The sequence below is a fragment of the Marmota flaviventris genome, chromosome 8 (genome assembly GCF_047511675.1).
Source record: "Marmota flaviventris isolate mMarFla1 chromosome 8, mMarFla1.hap1, whole genome shotgun sequence".
Classification (NCBI taxonomy): domain Eukaryota; kingdom Metazoa; phylum Chordata; class Mammalia; order Rodentia; family Sciuridae; genus Marmota; species Marmota flaviventris.
Window position 1 is genome coordinate 3855335 of NC_092505.1, and position 21771 is coordinate 3877105.

Consider the following 21771-nt stretch of genomic DNA (forward strand, 5'->3'; position numbering starts at 1 on the left):
GCCTGGGGTGGTCCCTGCCTTCTGTGTGGGCTCAGGCACTCCTGAAGGCCAGAGCTGCACTGCTCCTCTGAGGGCCAAGGCCACGGGTGCGCCATCCCCGGGGCACTGCTGCACGGCTGCCCTCCGTCCTGGTGGCCCCAGGGGATGAAGGTCAAGCAGCAGCACGGAGGCTCGGGTGTGGGGTGTGGCTCGTGGCTGCCCATGGTCTCCCTGCTGGCCACACAGGGCCTCTCCGTCCTGCACACCCCACCAGCCGCCCTCTCGGCCAGGACCTCTCAGCAGAACTGGCAGAGCGTCCTCTCCACCAGGACCCAGAGAGCATCACCTGCAGGCCAGGCGCCCAGCAGGTACCAGTGACAACCTGAGGTCATGGCTTCCCAAGCTTGCCCCCTTCCCGGCCATCTCTAGGAAACAGCAGGACGCTGCTGTCCTCTGTCCTCCAGGCCCTGGGGAGGGCAGCTTCAGGGCAGGTCGGGCACAAGGCCCCTCCTCCTGCCATACTCAGGGTTCCCCAGGTACAAACGTGTCAGAGAAGTGCCGGGCAGCAGGGTTTATTAGGGACAGGTGGACACCCACCATGAGCCCTCCCACCCACAGCAAGACAAGGCTCCTGAGAGGACATTACAAATCAGGAAGGACACTGGCAGGGCGCTGAGCCCTCTGGCCCAGCTCAGGGCTCTCCTCTGACCACTGGGAATCACAGGCTCCCAGAGCCCCCAACCCTCATCCAGGGGCCAGCAGAGCCCTTGCCTGGGCAGCCGGGCTCATGCTCCCTCTCTACTGGGGGACAGTCGTCACAGAGCCACCAGGAAAGGCCAGGGCCGCCTCCCTGTGCTGTGGACCTGGTGCACACAGCCTTAGCCAGGGAACTTGGCCAGCCGGTGCCGAGCCTGGGTCAGGCGCGAGAGCCGCTCCTTCAGGAACTTCCTCTTGTCGCTGGTGTCGCTGCGCTCCTTCAGCAGCCAGCCACAGGCGTCCTTGTCCTGCAGGAGCAGGAGCATGGCCTTCTGCAGCTGCTGGCCGAACGTCTTCAGGACGAAGAACTGGACGATCAAGGGCACGAGGCTGGAGATGCGGTTGTGAGCCTCCTGGGAGGAAGGGACAGGTCACAGGAGCCGAGGCCAGGTCAGCAGGGCACGCTGACCTCCCCACAGGAACCCTGGACGGACCCAGACTGGGGGTGCAGGCCCTCGCCTGGGCTCAGTCCCGACAGAGGCTTCTGTGCTGGGGACGGGGGGAGCCCTGCACGGGGCAGAGAACCACCCCACAGGTGTCCAAGACCGAGCTGGAGCGAGTGTTCCCAGCCTCCCTGACCATCGGCTCGTCCTCGTGGAAGAGGCAGACCTTCCTAAACCAGGCAGCAACACACTCGGCACAAACCCCGTCTCCACAGCCCTGACGGCTCCTCTGCACAGGCCGACCTCAGGAAATGGGCATGTGCTGGGGCTTGGCAAGTCCTGCGGCCTCCCTGGGGCTCAGTCTCCCTCCCTGGGAGGCAGGGTGCAGGGCAGGACCCTCTGGGATGGCCCAGGAGATGAAGCGTGTGGTCAGATGCCAGCGAAGAAGACGCCAGGCAGGCGAGGAGCACCCAGTGGCTGCTGCAGGGGAGGCTGAGAGGGAGCAGAGCATGGTGCGCCTGGGGCGAGTGGTGGGAGCCCCAGCTGCTGTGCAGGAGGGGACGGCTGCGGGCAAAGGGGCCCTTGGGGGACATGCTGGGACCTGGGCATGCAAGGGTCAGCTGGCCCTAAGTAAGCAGATGACTCTACATTGTGGGTGGGCCTTGTCCAGTCAGGGAAAGGCCTTCAGGGCAAGAGGACACCCCAGCCGCGGTCTCGGCTCACTTGGCCCCAGTTTCCAGCTCCACAGTCACTGGCCACAGTCATTGGCCAATTTTTGACTTCTTAGACATATCCCTCGGGTCCTGTCTGCCTGCGGAACCTGGCTCGGGCACTGCAGGCTTCCACAGGCATGGGCTGTGGACAGGGTCACCTCTGCAACCTCCCTGTGGTAGCAGAGGCTGCAAAGAGATGGTGCTGTCAAGAGGTGATGGACTCCCTGTGCTCCACCCTAACGTGGGACACTGGGCAGTCACTGGGGGAGCCAGGTTGCTCTTGGCATCTGAGTGGACCCATCTCCAGGGAGCAGGGCGAGGGGCCAGGTGCAGGGCCGTGGGCAGCCTGCGAGCCTTTGTGCAGAAGCAGGAGAACACGCAGGTGCAGTGCAGCTCTGCAGCGCACGGAGTCACCTGGGAGCAGCCACAAGACCCTGGAGAAGGGCTGCTCCTCGGGCAGGCTGCAGGCTCCCACGGGGTGGTGGCCACGCATTTGCAGGGTCAGCCATTCTGCTCCGTCACACCTCGCCCTCTCCCAAAATCCCCTGTGCCCCGTGGGGCAGCCTGAGCACACAGGTGCCAGGGGCTGCGGGATGGGCCCAGCACTCCTGCCACCCCCAATCGGCTCACTCCGGGTCTGCAGCCCTGAGTCTGCAGGGAATGGGGCTGGGCCCTGGATGCCAGCCCTGCCTTCCAAGGGTGCTCTCCACCTGGACCCATGCACTGCGCCAGGCCACGAGCCACAGTGCCCCTGGGCCCCCCAGGCACAGGGCATCCAGGCAGAGCTGCGGGCTGTGCAAGGTGCACACAGAGACACTCTGCCCACCGCAGCCCAGAGTGGGGAGGGCTGGGTCTGGAAACCAGGAGGGGCCAGCGCCTCACTCTGCAGATGCTCAGGCCCCAGAAGCTCCGCCTGAGCTGCACCTGTGACTTCACATGGGGAGCAAAGGCAGCGCCAGGCCAAGCAGGCGTCTCCAGGACATGGGTCCCTGTGAGCTGCCAAGCCATCCCAACCCTGTGCTGGGAGACTCGCCCACACGCCTCTCACGGAACATTCTCCATGAGACAGCACTGCACAGAGAAGAATCCAAGTCTCAGAGAGGGTAAGCGGCTTGGCCAGAGCCACACAGCCAGTGGAAGCCAGATTACCACGTGCTCTAAGCCACAACCAGTTCTGTCTACCTGAGGTGGAGCTGCCCCCAGGGACGCTCACCCAGACCTGAGAGGTGGAGCTGGCTGATGGTCACCTCACAGCCACCGTGCCATAGACAGAGCGGGGCTCAGGCAGCAGGGAAACCACAGAACCCCTAGGATGGAGACCCTGCACACGCACCTTGCGATAGGCATCGAGGTGCTGGAAGATTTCAGCCATGGACGACTCCTCTGCAGAGACAGACTGGCTCTGGCCGTGGGATTTCCTCTTCTCCTCCTCTGCCTCCTTCTCCCTGACGCCCTGCAACGCGCCCCGGTAGACCTGGTCCTGGCAGTACACGATCTGCTCCATCTGAAAGTGAAGCCGGATGCACCTCTCCGCTCCTTGCTCTTGTTCCAGCCTGATGTCCTCAATCTTGGACTGCGGTGAGAGAGACACAGCTCAACCTCCTCCACCAAGTCACCCGGGCAGTAGGCAGTGGGTCATCAGCATGCCCACAGCCTGGGTCACCAAGGTGAGCACGGCACGGCCTGGGGCAGCCTGGGCCACCCCTTGCTCATCAGGCCTGACCCCAGCTGAGGTCAGAGCCCTGGGGTCCTGAGCCCACTGAGCAGCCCTCTCCCCAGGTGGCCCTGCTGGGCTCTGGGCCACGCCTGTCCCCTGGGCACGAGGGTCTCCTTCACTCCTCGCTCTCTGCTCACTCTCCACAGATGCTGTTTCTGTATTCAGCTTCTCACTGAGGGCCCCAGCTGGGGGCACGCCCACCTTGTGACCTCCAACCTGACCAAGGCGGCCTCTCTCCTGAGAGTCACAGGCTGCGATTCTGCCTGCTCTCTCCCTCCCCAACCCTCCTCTGGCTCCAACCCGACCTGGTGGAGGAACTGCTTCTCCAAGAGCCAACGAGAGGCCGGGAACGGACAGAGGAAACAGGTAGGGTCCCCCGCCAGCCTGGGGTCAGCCTTCGAAAACCACGGCTTCTTCTCACCTTGGCAGTTTTGTGGAGGTTAAAAAATTCAGCAAAGTTCTTTTCTGAAGCATTTGTGAAGGCGATTCGCACCATATCTGACCAAAGAGAAAAAGAGGTTCGACAGTGGTGGCGGCCCTGGTGGCCCACGCAGCCTGCACAGAGCCCAAGACACACGACAGGCCAGGGGCCAGGCCTGCTCCCCCTCCCGCACCTGCAGAAGTGGGCCCTCAGGTCCTCGGAGGGGTCTCCTCGCTCAGTAGCCCTGGCCGCCACTCCACAGAACACTCGTGTGAGCTCAGTTTCAAAGAATGTGGCTTGTGGGGACCAGGATTCTAGTCATACTTAACGATAAAACTGTCACATCAGCCTGAAGGTTGTCCAGAGAATCTGCAGGACCACGATCACGATATTCATTTGAAACGAAATGCAAGAGCCGATTCTCACTACATAGAAATTCCCGCCATCGCTCTCGTGTTAGGAGCACACATTCCCGCTCTTCCTATTCACGGAATCGTCCTTGATCCCAGAGCACCAGATCGTCACCCTTGAATAGTCTGAACTGACCCCAAACCTCAGCTTTGTGAAACACAAGTAGCTCCTGAGATGCTGACTGACTGCACTTCTCTTGGGTAACTGCGGGGCCTGCTGCAAGGACCACAGGGTCACCATAGGCCAGAGCTCTGCAGTGACGAGGGTGCTGGTGGGGACGCCACCCAGCAGGCCAGGTTCCTGGGACTCACCCTGCTGAGCCCGGGGAGGCTGCCCCACCAGCTGGCCCCTGGCCACCTCTATTACCACTCTTGATGAAGAGGCAGGGTGTGCGGGGAGGGGAGGAGGGGAGACATCAGGCCTTCTCCAAACCTCGGGGAGATGGTTTCAGGAAGGGGTGAGAGAGGACAAAGTCGGGTCTGCCCACAGGGCTCTGACCTGGTTCCCTGGCCACAGCAATGCCACCGCACCCACTCGACCCTTGAGGCAGTGCCAGGCCCTCACCTTGTGCATGGCCATTCCCCCAACCCCGCTTCTCAGAGGAGCCAACACACAGAGCGTTGCAAGGGCTGTGCTCAGGGCCGTGGGGCAAGGGGCAGGGTGGCAGAGGGAACCCCAGCCTGGCCTCCAGCCCTGACATGCCTGTTGGGGGCATGGGGACCTCCTGCCTGATAGGAGCATCTCTCGCCCCACTAAACATTTCTGTGGGCACAGACAGATTCAGGATGAGGGTTGGTCACCAGGAGGACAAGCCAGCTGTGGAAGCTGCCATGTCCACCCCACCCCACCCTCCGGGGAGGGAAGTGGGGCTGGGGTTCCAGTCATCACCAGGCCCGGGTGGGGAGGCCTCCAGAAAACCACTGAGCGTCTGAGCTGAGACCCACGCCACCCGTCATGGCACAAGCCCCGTGTCCTCAACACCCTCAGCACGCACAGCAGAGGCCAGGCGGCATGTTCCTGGGATCACCTGTGACGCCCCAACCAGAGGACAGGGCAGGCCTGAGGGACAGGCAGGGATGTGCTCCTGATGGGCTATGCATACTCTTGGGGACAGTCTGGGGGAGTGTGTCCTTAACCAGTGGGGTGGCAGTGTCAGAATGGAGCCCTACAGCAGGCTGGGGTCTGGGCGGCAGAGAGGGCTGCTGGGAGAAAACCCCGGGAACAGCTGTGAACCCGAGCCCGGCTCCGATCACCCTCCCTGCCTGAGAAGTGAAGGCCAGAAAATGACGTGGTGCTCACCCGTCACCGTGTGCAGCATGTCCACGGCCGGCTCCTCCAGGGACCTGAGCTGCTCCTTTATGATCGTCTCAAACGTCCTGTAGTTCACAAAGCCTGGCAGCTCCCGGCCACGGTACTGGTTTTCAAACTTCCTGATCTCTTTACGCAGAACTCCATGCCCTACAGGAGGAAAGGGGCTGTGGGTAAGCCCCCCGCGGGTGGTCGACACCACCTTCCTGGTCTTCTGAAGACCTCAGTGGGAGAAGCGAATTCCCAGGAACCTCGATTTGGGAATGGATGACCCTCTGGTCTGTAGTAAGGAGACAGCCTTTGTGGTGTCCCTAGGCCCCCCCCCAGGGGTCACACAGAGGAACAGCAGGCGCAGGTTCTCAGGGAAGGCCTACTGGACAAAGCACTGGCCTGTGTCATTGTGTCACTCTGCTCCACTTCTGCCAGAGAGAGAGGAGGACACATCGCCTCCCCAACCAGGACCACAGGGCCTCTGGGGGCAGCAATGACCCTGACATCAGCTGCAGCCACCTGCCCACCAGGTGCTCTTGGGCTGTGGTGACAGAGGAGGTGTCCGTCATAGAGGGGACAAGAGGGCACAGGCACCTCAGGTGCTGTAACGAGGCTCAGTGACACTGTCCACTAGGCAAAATGCTCAGCTTCTCTTCACACTGTGTGCCCAAGGTGCCTGACCGTGGGGACGCTCCCTCAGGGTGCAGCCTCAGAGGGGCCCAGCTTCCCACCTGGAAGGATGGTCTCTGGGGCCTGTTTGCTCAGGGATTTTCCTGGCAGGAAATTGTTTTTGAGGTCAGTTCACAGGCAATACCCCTCACTCTTGCCAAGTGGACAGTCCTGTGGCTCTCAGCATGTCTAACTGATCTGGGACTCCACCACTATCTAATCCACCACTATCTCTTCTAGAGGCTGAGAAGTCCTCCCCTGGAAGACGCCACAGGCCGTCACTGTCCCTGCCAGTTGGTCCCTCTCTCCAGTCCCTGCGACCACCACTCTACTGGCTGACCGACAGCTCTGCCCACTGTGGACACGTCATAGGTATTGACGCAGGTGCATGTGGCCTGTTGGGACTGCTTCCTGCACCTACAGGGTGTGTCCAAGGTCCAGCCATGTTCAGAATGGGTCACGCGTTGGGCCTGGGACTGAGAATTTCACATGGCACAGTTGTGTGTGGTATGGGGAAATTCCTGGAAATGCAGGTGGGGGTCCCACCACCTAAGGCCTCATAGTGGGACCGTGGTGTGGGCAGGGTCTGTAAGAGGCAATGGGTTTAAATAAGGGTGCTCCTGTGTGCACCATAGACGAGAGCAGTACATGGGCCAAGGCCACCATGTGAGGAGACCTGGGCTGCTGTGGGGACCCCTGCTCTGCAGTTCCTGTGTGGACATGGGTCTCAGGGCCCTGGAGTGTGGACCTAGGGGTGGAGCTGCTGGCCATCATCCAAAGCAGCTGTGCCACCTCCCTCTCCACCCGCAGCTCGTGAGGGTCGTGTCTGTCCCTGGCTGTGAAGCGGTCACCCTGTGGTTTTCAGGTGCCTGCAGCCATTTCTGGGTCTTCTTCCTGAAGTCGTGTCTCTTCCCATTTTCTCACTGGGTTATTCGGGTGTTACTATGGAGTCTCAAGAGCTCTGTCTTCTACACTCCATGCACTGCGTTTCACCCCCGTGAGATTGCAAAGGATTCCCTGTTGGAAATGGGCAGGTGTCCCTCCCTAACCCCAGAGGCACCTACAGCAGGGGACAGCCTCTGCTCCCTGGAATTGCAGGGCTGAGCAGTGTAGGAACAGAGGACACAGTGATGAGGTAAATCGCTGTCCCCTAATGAGCCGTCCATGGGCTTCTCCAAAGAGCACTGCTCCAAATCCCCACCACCTCCACGCCGTCGGCCCATGGATTCCACAGGGTGGCCTACCCAGAGAGGAGCACCACTTTCCCTGGTTTGAGACTCTAAGCCAAGGAAATCTGTTGCTCTGAAGCTCTGGATGGTGGAAGTGAATAGTGGACCCACATCAAGGTCCTCAAGAGACAGCAGGTCACTTGGAATTGTGCTTGGCTGCCACACCCTGATCAACTCATCTAAGACTTCGTTCAGCCTCTTGAAATCTGGATAGATCATTCCAGAACGGCCCTCTCCCTCCCCAGATTCCTGTGGGAGGGGGGAGGGCGCACAGGTGGTCTCCAGTGGGCTCTTTGTCTTCATTCTCTGCTGCCACAGGAGGCCAGGCTTATGCCAGCAGTACCCTCACTGGGATCTAGGACACCAGATGCACCATGTCTCTCCACTCACTATTGGGGAGCAGCGTCTCTTCTGGGGGCTAAGAAGTGTTCTGTGGTAACCTTGGACATCAGTCATGACGGCTCATGGCCTCGTCCGCAGCATGGAGCCGAGCAGGTGAGCTGCTTTCTCCTAGCTGCCTCGCCAGCATCCCCACCAAGGAACCTCCTCCCCCAGACTCAGCCCAAGGCTCCTGCCATGACCAGGCCTGGACTCGCTGACATGGCCAAACGTGTCCCCAAGTTCATGCTGAAGTTCTCCAATGTGGTCCCGAGGGCTCTACCCCAACATCTGGGTGCCTGCCCTTAGAAACAGGGCCAGGGGAGTCTGGCCTCTGCTTCCCTCTGAGGACACAGCTAGACAGCGCCATCTTGAAACCAGACACCCAATCAGCTGGCGCCTGGACCTTGGCGTTCACACACCCAGAACAGTGAGCCGCGGGTTTCCACTGCTTATACACACCCAGCACCCTCACCTTTTTGGAAGTTCTCTTCAATCACAGTACTCCACTTGTGGAACTCCTTTCGCATCCTGGTAAACAGCCGCATTTCTTCTGGCCCTACAACTTCCTCGGCTTGTACTATAGCATTGATGTCCTGATTGAACTCATTGATTTTCTGCAAATAAGGACAACATCAGTGTGAGCAGACCTTCAAACAACAGACGCCAGGGTGTTTGCAGGCCTGTGGGTGCTGGGCTTGGATGAGCCTTTCCCCCTCCTGGGCGACCCTGGATTAAAGGGGGTGAGGCATTTCAGGTACCAGGAAGCCCCACCCTTCCCTTCCACCTTCAGTGGAGGAGAGGACTGAGACCTCCTCCCTGCTACCCAGCCTGCACACACCCTCCACTCCCTGGCCACTGCCTCAACCCTGTCCCTTTTAGGACCAAGTGGGCAGAGGGCCGTGGATAGCCTCATGGGAGTGAGGACAGAAGCGGATGAGGCTCAGCGTCCCCGTGTGGACACCAGGCGGAATCTGCCCCACGAGGCCCCAGGGAATACTCACGTCTATCAGGAAGAAGGTTTTCAAGCTCTCCTCCTCTGGGACGTCCACGCCAAAGTATTTCAACTCCTCGGTTACTTTCTGGATATTTTCCTTTATTTGACTTTCCAGCAGTGGCAGGGATTTCTGGGAAAACGAGGGGATATACAAATATGGACTCGGAAAAAAAAAAATGAGGCCACAGGCCTGCTCACCAGAGTAGCTGCAAGGTACATGTGACGTCCTGATGTCCTCTAAAGACTTTCCTGTGCAGAGAGACACACTGGGGCATCCCCTTCCACCAGGGCTGCCCACAGCCTGCTCCTGCACACAAGCCCATGAGCCGCACAGAGACGCCCACTAAACATGATTCCTGGCCACCTAGGAGCCACCAGGGGGCCACTGCTTCTGCATCATGTTCCACGAGCTCTGGTGGTGCAGAGGTGCAGACAGATCCACTGTCTGCAGTTGGAACAACTTGAGATTCCTCAACACTTAGATGTTGTTCTCAGCAGGGAGAAGCTAGCAGGGACTTCTGTTCCTAACAGGTGGCTAAAGTTATCCCACTACCCAGTATATACCCAAGGGACTTAAAATCAGTGAACTACAGGGACACAGCCACATCAATGTTTGGAGCAGCTCAATTCACAATAGCTAAACTATGAATCAACCCAGGTGCCCTTCAACAGATGAATGGATAAAGAAAATGTGGTGTATGTACACAGTGGAACATTAGTCAGCCATAGCGAAGAGTCAATTATGGCACTGACCACTAAAGAAACGGAACTGGAGATTATCCTACTAAGTGAAATAAGCCAATCCAAAAAAAGCAAAACAAAACAGAGGCCAAACACTCTGACATGTGGATGATAACACCCAATAAATGAGGAGGGAGGGGGAAAGAGAAGTTCATTGATTTAAACAAAAGTGTATCAAGGAAAGAAATGAAAGCTGAGAATGGGGATGACTTTAGAGAGAATCAGACATAATTTACTACATTCATATACATAAATACATGACCAGTGCAATTCCACATCATTACAACCGTAGGAATGGGAAGTTATAGTTCATGTATGTAAAATATATCAAAATGCACTCCACCCTCATATATATATGTAAAAACAACACATAAAAAATGGACTGGTTAAAAAAGGGGTAGAATCTGAAGCAAATACCAAAAAATCTACCAAGTTCGTATATAAGTGTCTATTAACTGTTTTGTATATACTTGATATATTTCATATGTAAAGAAATCACATCACGTCTGAAGCAAAATCAGAAATAAATGCAAAAGTCCTATTTAAAAATTAAAAATAAATACAATAAAATACAAGGTGACTGAGTGCCCCCAGGTCCCCGCCCCTGCAGCTTGGAGGGTGCAGCCAGGCCCTCAGCAGCCTCCCTCACACGCGCCCATGACTGGCAATGTGGGGAGGGAGACTCAGAGTCCGAAGCCAGCTGATGGGCCTCAGACTCACCTTGGGCCTCGAGGACAGTGACCTAGCTAGGAAAAATTGAGCTTGGGTTTAGGAGTGTGACCCAGTGCAGGGGCAAAGATAAGTCCCAGGCAGCTCTACGTGGGCAGTCTGCTAAGGGATGAGCTCTTTCTGCATGACGCTGGCCCAGAGAGCTCCACCCTCATGACCAGGTCCACCAGACATCACCCTGCTCTCCACCTGCACCCTGGGACTTGGGGAAAGACCTTGAACGCTGGTGCTGGGCAGCATGGCAAGATCTCTACTGAGACTCTGTGCCCACACGGGAGGCAGCTCTCCAACAGGGCTGCTGCCGCAGTCCACACGGGCTGAGGCCCTAACTGCTGAGAGTTACAGTGGTGTGAGCGAGACACTGCCAGGTCCCACAGAATCCAACACTCTTCTCCCGGGAGACCCACTGGGAACCCAGCTCCTAAGGATACCCACACATCAAACCCCAGGACAGATGGACTCACAGCCAGGGTGCCACCCACATCTGCTGTGTGAGGCAGCAGAATCCCAACACCAAGGCTTCTCGTGCTGGAGTCACCAACGGCAAAGACAGCAGGATGTGTGCCGAGAAGCCTTGAGAGGGCTGGGTACAGGACCTCCCCAGCACTGTGGACGGCTGGGTGCCAGGGACCCCTCAGAGAGGACATGGGGCTCTGCTTACACAGATGTGTGCAATGAGCTCAGTGGTCAGTCTCTCCGCCAGGCAGGGAATCGTGGCCTTTCCTTCGTCCAGCAGAGCCCTGGGAGAGAGAGCAAAAGGGTCATCCGTGGTCACGTGGACAGCACATCAGAGTCTGCATGTGCAGATGGGAGGCCGGGACAGACTCAGGCGCTTCCAACCGAACACAAGGGCATACAGCTGGTACCCAAGCAATGCTCAGGGCTGGATCAGACCTGGTTGCCTGTGGGCAGCTCAGGTAGGTCCACAGAGGCTGGAACTGTCCCTTCCAGCTCATCAAATAAATGTGTCTCAAGACATCCAACTGCAGATTTGCTCTCCAAAACATACACGTGTGCACCTCAGACACGCTTCCGTAGCACACACACACCCTTCCGTGTGTAACAGGCGTGACTACACAGCACCTGTGGGGACAGGACTGCACACAAACATGGTGCCTATTTACATACACACGTGACAACTGGGGAACCGAGAGACACAGCTGCCCCAGGGTGAGAACTGCAACCATGTTCACGTGGAGGAGGGAGGCCACAGAGTCTCCTTGTAATGCCAAACTTGGGCCCACAGGGTGAGGTATTGCAGGTCTCTGACACTGGTAGTCCCTGAGGGTGGCAGGCGGCAGGGGCTGGAGACCCTCACCAAGCCTGACTGTCCACAACCATCCATTTTTCCCAACGTGTATGAAACATGCCATGTTGTTTGACTTTTAGCTATTTAGAGTGCACACTTCAGAGACGCTATGACTTTGACACTGTGGCTCAGCACGGCCACCTCCCACCACCAGAACTTTCCTGTCTTTGAACGTTGCTCCATTAACCGCCAAGCCCCGTTCCCACCTCCTCCAAGGCCTGGCCAGTTCCTCTCCTGTGGCTGTGAGTTTCCTGGCTCCAGGGACCTCGTCCGGTGCAGACACACGGCCTTGGTCTGGTGTCACAGTCTTTCCCTTGGCACAGTGTCTTCAAGGTCCAGCCACGTGGCAGCAGGAGGGGGCTTCCTGCCTTTCTGAGCCTGGACGGGAGCGTCCACACCTGCCCACAGCTACCCTGCTTCTGCACTCCTCGCTCCTCGGATGTTGGGTGTCTCTCACCTTCTGGCTGCTGTGGAATGCACTGCAGCTGCCACTCTGTGCATGCACCTGGGACATCCTGTCACGGCATGGGACGCCCGGAAGCCCCCGGGGAACTGAAGGCAATAAGGCTGAGACTCCCCCTGGCTCTTCTTTGAGATCCCACCAGCGTGTCCGTCAGTCCTGCCTTCTGAAGAGGCCTCACTGGACACAGGCACTTCTGCACCTGCGACTGCAGATGCCGGGGCCGAGGTCACAGGGACCCGCATGGTCACCTTTCATGGCTAAGTTAACTACAGCTGATGTCCGTTTTGGTCTGCTAGTTAGGGAAGACCCCATTCAGGCTTCCCCAGGTGTTCAACACAACCCCATGCCCCTGACTGGCAGCGACCTCTCTGGCTCCTTGGGTGAAATGTGCGTTGGTCAGTGTCAAACACGCAGGCACCTGTGTCCGACCTGGGCTCTCTGTTTTTCTCTGTTGTTCCATCCATGTTTCTACTCTGGTTCCAGCCCCATACGCTTAGATGACCGCAGCAAGCAGCCTCCTTATTCCCTTAAATTAGGGGGCAAGGCTGTGTGCAACCCTTTCCTCTCAGGACAGCTCTGCAGTCAGTGCCGGGGGCACACAGGCTGACGCACACTCACTCCCATGTGCGCGCACACACACACACACACACACACACACACACGCTGCCGACACCTGCTTCAGCCCAGCCACTCTCCCCGGCAGGGACGGCCGCCTTGCTTGGGGCTGGCCTTGGGGAAGCGCAGCTGACCAACCTGAACTGAGGATGGTCCTCGAAGAAGGCCTTCTCCTTCTGCAGGGCCTCGGCCAGGCTCAGCCGCGACTGGATGTCGTGCTGGCCGCGGCACTTGACGATCATGTAGCCCTTCTTCAGGTGGCACACGAGGTTCCTCACCACGTCCACCACGGTGTCTTCAGTGCCTTTGTCCACCAGGTCGGGCTTCGTCAGAATTCCTGCCAGCCAGGGACTGGGATCAGAGACCGTGCAGTGTCCCAAGGCAGAGGGAAGAACCAGCCCCCGGCCTCCTCCCAGCCCAGGGCCAGCAGACAAGGGCCCCTACAGAACCCACGAGCAAGCTGGAGTCCCAGTCCACAAAGACTTGCAGGGAAGGCCTCAGGGAGACAGAGGGCCAGGCTAGAGGGGTGGCCCTTCCCCAGCTCCTGCACCCAGGCCCATGGAGGGACAGGCCGTGTTCTGTCCGTCCTTCACCATGCACAGACCAGCCTGGCTGCCCTCCAGAGATCTCAACTGGGAGCTTCTCCTTCCTGTTCCTGCCCACCCTCGGAGCCCAGGGCGCCTTCCCAAAGGGACATGGGTCAGGAGGCCATGAGGTGGCCAATAAGGATCAACGTGGCTCCCTTCCTCCAGACCCAGTGGACACGGAACCTACACCTGGGGGCTTCTTGAGCCACGTGCAGGTACCCTCGGCCAGCCAGCCTCTCCCCTGGACTCAGGGATGTGGTCCCACCGTCGGCTCCCTGCTTCTCACCTATGGTCCTGTCTCCGTCAGGGTCCACCTCCTGCGCCATGCTCAGTGCCTCCGTGGTGGCGATGTCCACGTTGCTGGGGACCACCACCAGGTTGATGGTCTCCTGCTTTTGGATATACTTCCTGATGAGTCGCTTGATCTATAGGAAAAAGAGGCCATGACTTCCCAGCACTGGGCTGGACAAGCAGGAGACACACTGGGGTGGACAAGCAGGGGACAGGCCCAGACCATGCACTTGCACTCAGGCACTCAGTGTCTGCAACCTCCTCCGTGGGCAAGTGAACCTGCAAACACAACCCCGTGGCTCTGCCAAGCCAGACACAGGGCAGCGGTGCCTGCGGACTGTGGAGCCCCAGGTCAGGGAAGGCCGTGAGGCTGTGGCTGCCTACTGTCCCTGAGGCCTCAGATCTGAGGGTCCCAGTGGAGAGCAAGACACCAGACCTACTGCCTGACTCACTTCCTGAGTCTTCCTTCCTGGGGTGAGAGCCACGGAGGCCATGTGTCACCTCCTCTGCGCCTTCACCCTCTCTGCCCACTAGGAGCCCTCTAAGAGATGGCAGGGTGCGTTCCACACAAAACTTCACCGTGACCCAACCAAGGCTCGGCTGAACACACAGAGATGATGCCTTCCTGCATTCTAAGGCCCAAAGTCCCTTCTTCTCTAAGGAAGGGGACAAGGTGACGCTCTGATGTCTGAAATGCTCAAGGAGCGTCCAGAGCTCCCGACCATGGACTCTTGGAGGCTACAGAAGTGCAGGCTGTGCTCCCACAGGCAGGAAGGACAGAGCTGCCTGTCTACACGGTCGTCTCCGTCCACTGGGGATCGTGACATTGGCTCTCCACTGCCACTCGCCTCCACACGCCCCCTTCAACCAGGACCTGGACTCCCGGCTGCACTCATGCAGCGCCCCCTCATCCGGGGCACAGGCAGGTGGAGGCTGGAGTCTCACCTGGTGCCCGATGTCAGTGGGCTGATTGCCAACAGCCACCCTGGTAATGCCAGGAAGGTCGATGAGGGTCAGATCCGGGACGCTGGGGGAGCTGACCTCCAGGCTGATGAGCTCATCGCTGATGCCCAGCCCTGTCCCGGCGATGAGGTTCTGGGCTGTGCAGAGGAGAGGACATGGGGTGCAGCTGAAGGGCGGTGCCCCATTTAGGGAGCCTGCCACAGCAGCTCTGGCTCGGGGGTCCTGAGGGGCAGCAGGTTTGGAGCCCCTTCCCCTTTGGAGATTGGACCCCATGTTTCCTCAAGAGGTGACTCGGTACTTTCCCTGCTGTGCCCAGGACTGTCTATAGAGGGACCTGGGACATCTCCACTGGGCCAGCCGGGAGTCCTTCCTGATGGCATGCTGTGACCCTCCCCTGGGTGTGGGAGGAGAGTCACAGAGAGGAATGTGAGGACACCAGGGGACCCAGACCAGAGCTGGGAACTTGTTAGGGCACCAGGAACCAGTGAGTTCTGTTAGGAGCCTGCTTTTCTCTGGACCCCTCTCGGTATTGACACATTTAGAATGGGAGAAGGTTCCTGAGGGCCACCTGGTCCTTCTGAAGGTAGACACCATCTCTCTGGAATGTCTGTTACAGTCTAGAACATGGCTGCAAATAATGACGTCGGCATGTGTGGCCAAGGCAGCTCACTGCTCCTGCAGTACCCAGGTCCCCAAGTCGTGTGTGTGACCCTAACATGAGGCAGAGGAGGTGCAGTAGCTCTGGGGTGGGTGAAGGGAGGGCTCCCGAGGGAGCAGGCCCAAGGCAGGGGAGACGGGGACCCTCTGCACTAGCTGGGCCTGGTGTCCAGGCAAGACCACGGGCACTCACCTTTATTGATTTCCCCTTCCACCTGTGAAGCCTCTGAGAGCTCCAACTCCATGTCCAGGTAACTGACCTTGCCCCTCCACTCATCCTCCTGCCCCAGCTTCTTCATCCTCAGCACAAGAGGGCACCTGGTGACGATACCTAGGAGACCAAGCTAATGTCAGTCCTCTGCTCTGCTCTGGAGGCTGGAGGGGCCATGCACCCACAGATCTCCAAGGTTGATGCCATCATCAGGGGAGATGCCCAGGCAGAAGCCTCTGGTCTCAAAACCCTGCAGTGACCTCATGCACTGGGGCATCGCGTCTGTGGTGACCTCAGACATGAGCTTTTGGAACAGTCACCCCAGTGACTTTCTCTCATTCATCTAAACCCATGAACACTTCGGGGTTTCAACCCAATGTACTGCCTTCAGGTCAGGTGACAATCTCCCAAACACAGGCAAGCGGCCCTCCCTGCTCCTGAGCCACCCCCCACTCACTACTCCCCCAGGACACATTCCCGTTCAGAAGGAGCGTCTATAAGCCCTCTCTGAATCCTGGCTGTCTAAGAGCTCAGCCTCTGAGCTCTCACAGGCTCCCCTGTCTGTGCAAGTCAAAGGCATCACTCTAAGATGCCCATCATTGTCCCCCCAGCTGGCCAGTAACCTGGTGGGATGAGCTCAGGAGAGACACCCAGGTGCACTGTGTTCTGGGCAGGGACACTATCCATTCAGACTCTCCACCAACTGCAGACCCCATACAATCCACAAAGGCGTGCAACCAGACGGTGTAAGAGACAGAGAGCTCTTCACCCCAAATGCACAGGCTGAGCCAATCACACCGATGTGGCTATGTTTGCAGATGGGGCCACTGAAGAGGCAATTAGAGTTGACAGATGTCATCAGGGGTCACAACAGGAAAGTCCTGACCCATGTGATTGGCATCTTTGTAAAATTACGTGGAGACCCCAGGAATCTTGCCCAGAGAAAAGGCCACATGAGGTTAGGGCACAGTGAAGAGGTGGCCACCTGCAGGCCCAGAAGGACCTCAGCAGAACCCACCTTCACCTTCCACCTGCAGCCTCCAGACTGTGGAGAATACAGAACTGCTCTGGGAGCCACCAGGTGCCCGAGGACAATAGTTAGAAATGAGTTCTCACCACTGCCCCTGGGGAGAGCCACTCCCGACAGAGCCTCCAGCACAGAGCTCTTGCCCGAGCTCTGGTCCCCAATGACGGCGATGGCAGGCAGGGCCAAATCCCGCTCCACGCCCAGGGCCCGCAGGGAGTCGATGAGGTCGATGCAGGGGCGCACCTTCTCCTCGTACTGCCTGCAGAGGTTGAACTCGGACCCCTGGAGAAGGCCAAGAGGACACTCTGTTATGTGCAGGTCACGCTCCACCAAAGATGGCAATGTGGACAGGAGTAATATAGGGTCCCTGGAATCCCACCAAGGGGAGGGGGGATACCTGACGAAGTCGTGCACGCACCCCTCCATCGAATGCAAAACATAAACCAAAGGTCCAAAACCCTCATAAAGACCCCAAAACAGGAAATACAAAACAAACTACATCCATGCACCTTAGAGTCAACTTGTTGTAGCACAGGGCCAAAGAGGAAATGCTAAAAGGGCCAGCACCTGAAACACCCTCTACAGAGGACCAAAGACGGGCTAGACAGCAGCTTCCTACACCCACCAACCAGGTGGGGAGACACTGCTTCTGGTGTGGGTTGGTTTATTTGTTGCTGGGTTTCAGTCCAAGGCTTCCCACTCTACTGAGCACAGCCCTAACCCTGGGCTGTACCCTCCTTCTCTGACAGGCTAAACACACTCAGAAAACCCCAGGAACGTGGGATTCTAGACCCACCCAAAAAAGAAGCAGGATGAGCATGGCTTGGGCGGTGGGTGACCCAGGGACGGCTGGGGCAGCGTGTCTCCCGCCAGCACAGCTGGCCTTCATCTAGAAGCAGGCAGGAACCAGGCAGGTGACTCTGTTGTATTTGAAGGAGGATTCATTAGGCTGCTATTCTTTTTTTTTTTTTTTTTTTAGAAGTTGGGTGCCTTGGCCAGGACCTGATGGCCAGTGTGGGATTCCGACAAGGCAACCTCATCCTGCTCTGCACTCTCCCCTAGGATGGTTCCATGAAAAGTGATAAACACTGCTGTGCAGGTGGCCTCCGGGAGCACACAGGTTCCAGAGGGCCAGAGACATCCACCCGGGCCATCGACGCTGATCCTGTCCCCATGCTACTTCTCTAACTCTCCAGGTCTCAGCTGCAGAGGGTCCGAGTACCTGCAGTTCCCGCACCTTCCAGGCCCTGCGGATGCTGTGGCCGGGGGCGCATTTGAGAACCACCGTCACTCTTACCTTGAAGTGGACGTGTGGGTTCACAGACGTACACCCTCACCCAGACTAGAAAAGACCAGCTGCTTCCCAGGCAGGTGGGGAGAGTAGAGGTTACAATTTGGACCTGTCTCCCGGAGGCACATGTGGTGAAGCCTTGGTTCCCAGCTTGGAATTACTGGGAGCTAGTTTGTAGTATAACAGGTGAGGCCTGGGGAGACGTAGGGGCCAGACTTCCTCTCTCTTTTGTCTCCCAGCCTTTGAGGGGAGCACCGTGTGTGGCAAGGCTCCCTGGCGTGCTCTGACACCACATCTCAAGGTAACAGTAAGTTGTCATGAACTGAAACCTCTGCCACCATGAACTGAGTCAGTCTTGTCCCTCCTGGAGCAGGACAACTGGGTCCTTGCACGCTCTGTTGGGGCCCAGGTGCAACCACGTGGGTTAGCTCAATGTGGCTGGGCGCCATGTTGTTCTGGGAGACCAGGGGGATGCAGATGGGCTGGTGTAGGGACAGGGCTGGCATCCACACCCAGGGAGGACTGTGCTGCCCCCCGTCTCACCACGGCTCAGTGTGGAGGTCTCACTAGAACACTCCAACCCTAGGGAAGCCACGTGGTCTCCTCAGTGTAGAACGGAGACCTTTTGGGGGCGAAGCAGACATGGGGTGAGGACTGAGGCGCCCTGGAGACTGATCCCAACACTGGCCCTTTCAGCCGGGTGATGTGACAGGTTCTCCTCCCTCCACAGTCCGGCTTCCCAGCTCTAAGGAGGAGTCACAACAGTACTGGCTCTCGAGGCCCTGGGGAGGAGTCAGGAGTCAGGACCAGCTCAAGCCAGGTCCTTGGGGAGGGGGGGCTGGGGCCTTTGCTATTCCGGGTTTGAAATGCTGGCCTCTCGCCTGCTCTGGTGGACTCCATTTCCAAGCAACACTCAACAGTTGTCCCATGGTGTCAGCAGCAGTGTTGAAGTCACAGGCAAATGAGAAGGCCCACCCGACGCCTCCTCTCCTTACAGCACCTGCTTACGTTTCCCTCCCAGACGCCCCTCCTGCTGGGTTATAAGTCTTAGGGTACGGATGGGAAGGACTCACACCCACTGTGACGGTCATCTTCCTGTTACTGTGTCAAAATTCCCAAAATAAAGCATCCCTCTGAACAGAGCCACTTACCAATGCCTCATTTCTCTCTGCCGTGGAAGCATCTCCATTTGGGAAGAGATGGTTGGATTCCACAGCAGCAGGATTAGCACAATTGACTTCTGATGGAGGAGGACTCATCTTCTTCCTTGTCTCCTGTCACACCTTGAACTTCACAGGAGATGTGCCAGTCAGTGCAGGTGGAAGCCCTGGCCCTGAGTGATGGGGCCTTGGTAAAGAACACAGCCCAGGCCTCTGTAGAACAGCCAGCCTCTGCCCACCCCCAGGATTGTGTGCTTCGAGGGCAGCATCTAGTCATCCCTGGCCCTCGGGAAAGGGAGGGTGGCTCCTTTTGTCTGGTAGGAGTCAGGTGATAAGGAAGGCCATCGAGTCAGAGGTCACTTATGGAGACTGTCCATCCACAGAACTCTTCTTGAGACAACCGCCCTCCACCTATTTTGGAAACAGGATCTGCACCTCACAAGCAAACGTGGGCTGAGAGCTTGGGTTCCTACAGTGTCCCTGGCTCCACAGAGAAGACCCCCTCCATCTGTCCCCTGGATCACCATGTTACTGGGCCAGGACGGCCTCAGTGGGCCTTAGTACACCATCAGGTGACATCATGGGTCCCTGGCCTGCTCTCCAGGACCATGGACTCACTTTGAGCAACCAAAGCAGTCGTTGGGTATATGCTCCCTCCCTCTGTTTTTTCCTACAGAGATTCCTGAGAGCTAAGTCCTGTGTGTTTTCTCTGCAAGCCACAAACTTTGTACCTTTCTAGGGTCATTTTGATCATCAGGGTGGATTCACAGAAAGGGAATCTCAGTCATTCCACCAGTTTCTACTCTCACTGCTCTGGGCCTCCAGCTGCCGTGTGCACCTGGACCAAGCAGATCCAGCACCATGGGTCTTGGTAGAGTCTTATGGCCATGACCCGCAGCTCTCAGCCCATGTTTGTTCATGAGGTGCAGATACTGCACCCTGTGTTTGGGGGGAGACTGCAAGGGAGCTGGGCCGCCTCTCTCTCCTCCCTAGCTCTCCTCCCTCACTACTGCAGACCCCACTGGGCATGGCCCACGAGGGTACTGTGGTCACCTTGTGCAGAGGACTGGGTTTTGCCTGGATTTCTGTTGTCATCACAGTTTAGGGTCAGGGAGGGCCACTGTCCAGGTGCTGAGGACTCTTTGTGTTCCTTTCTAGGGCAGGTTCCTGTCTTGTGGCCACCTAATGTCCTGTGAGGTTGGGTGGGAGGCTGCTGCCTCTCCACTCCAGATTTCAGGCTGTGGGAGCCTGCACATATCTCCCAGACCAAGGTGCCAGCTTCCATCATTGCTGGGCACAGTGCCCACAGCAGGTGAGGGGCCATCCAGCCTGCAGGCTGGGCTCATCCATGTGGGGCAGAATCTTCAGCTCAGAGCCCAAAGGCTAGCAGGGAACAGAGGGAGGATTCAGAGCCTTCCTCCCTCAGGAGCCTAAAGAGACGACCTGCCCAGCAGTTCTCGGGACAGCCTAAGGCACTGAGAACCAGCCACCTTCCCAAGGTGGCTCACTCTAGGTCTCACAACAGCCCTCCCAGGGCTAGTTGCCCTTTTGGTTTTTCTTCTAGAACCCTCTGGGACTGACAGTTAGTGGCCACCAGCACTTGATGGGCTTCCCAGGAAAAACCTTGACTTACAATGTGACCACTCATTCCTAGTACCCCATCTGAGCAGTGAGTGGTCACCAACCTCGTGGGGGACAGGACTCCGAGGCCCCTGGGGTCCTCTATCAGTCTGCAGGACTCCTGCCACTCTCCACCCCTCCAGGCACACCCAAGGCATCTCTGCAAACTGAGTCAGACCCCTAACCTGAGTCTGCCCCAGCCACTGACGCCCTTCTGTACCCCCAAGACCCCAAGATCCTAGGGATTCCAAGTCCAAGTCCACGGCTGGGGAGGACCTGGAGCAGGGGCATTGTGCACAAGCCAGTCTCTGCCACCCCTTCCTGGGAACCTCCTGCAGGATCCCGAAGACTCCTCTGCCCTTCCAGGGGTCTCCTGGACTTGGCCTTGCTGGCTGCACCTCCTTAGGGGGAAAACACAACCCACCGAGACCATGGTCAGCAGCTGGGGTGGGCTCGCACCCCAGCAGCCCTGGGTCTGAAACTTTCTCAGGGCTCAGCCTTAGCCTGAGGCCCTCTGCGACCCCTGCACTCCCCATCCCGGTGCCTGCCCGCCAACACCAGCAGAAAAGCCACTGCCACTTAGGGGACAGTTTCTCAAACTCCATCCAAGAGCCTCCACAGGAGTTAGTTGGTGGGAACTAGAATGAAAGGGGTCTGAGCTCACCTGCAGCTCCTGTCAGTATCACTGTTTCCTGCAAGCAGCAAAGTCCCTGCAAGCAGCAATGTCCCCCGCAGTGCCTCCCCTGGGCGCCAGTCCACAGCAGGAATGCGCTGTGCTTGTCCCGCACCTCTCTGGACACTCACCTGTCCCTGTGCAGTGACAGTGCAGGCGATGTCCAGCTGGGAGGCTTTATGTGGTTCCACCAAACCCCGCCTGCTTGCTGGAAAACTAAGGGAGACAGTCCCTCTGCAGCCCAGCCTTGGAGGTGGAGTTGGAGGTGGAGCCAGGCTCAGAAACGAAACCGATTCCTACCCAGATCAGGCTGCTGCCCTGCAGGGCTCCGCCTCCTGGATCTTGCTGAAAGGAGATGCTCCAGCCAGGCCACCCTGCTGTGTCTCCAGGGAAACTTGTGGGGACCTTGACAGGCAGCTTGATCTTTAGGAGAAGCTGGAGGCTTGCCATACAGGCAGCTGCAAAGACCCCTCTTCAAACCC

At 58.0% G+C, this 21771-nt stretch overlaps 1 protein-coding gene across 4 annotated transcripts; it reads right to left on the reverse strand.

Moving 5' to 3' along the window:
• Window positions 1-769: 769 nt before the first annotated feature.
• LOC139701292 (interferon-induced GTP-binding protein Mx1-like) lies at window positions 770-21532 on the reverse strand. Of its 4 annotated transcripts, none has more exons than XM_071615021.1 (14): window positions 21421-21532; window positions 18988-19125; window positions 16635-16827; window positions 15501-15638; window positions 14633-14787; window positions 13683-13821; window positions 12948-13146; window positions 11084-11162; window positions 8960-9082; window positions 8431-8572; window positions 5680-5838; window positions 3970-4046; window positions 3165-3404; window positions 770-1088 (listed from the first exon to the last, which is right to left on the reverse strand). In XM_071615021.1, exons 2-14 carry the CDS (start codon window positions 19093-19095, stop codon window positions 858-860), a joined length of 1983 nt encoding a protein of 660 aa, XP_071471122.1. In that variant the 5' UTR covers window positions 19096-19125; window positions 21421-21532; the 3' UTR covers window positions 770-857. The 4 variants fall into 4 exon arrangements, with proteins under 4 accessions (XP_071471122.1, XP_071471123.1, XP_071471120.1 ...); XM_071615022.1 differs by having other exon boundaries at window positions 18988-19169; XM_071615019.1 differs by lacking the exon at window positions 21421-21532 and adding an exon at window positions 21281-21405.
• Between the last annotated feature and the right edge of the window lie 239 nt (window positions 21533-21771).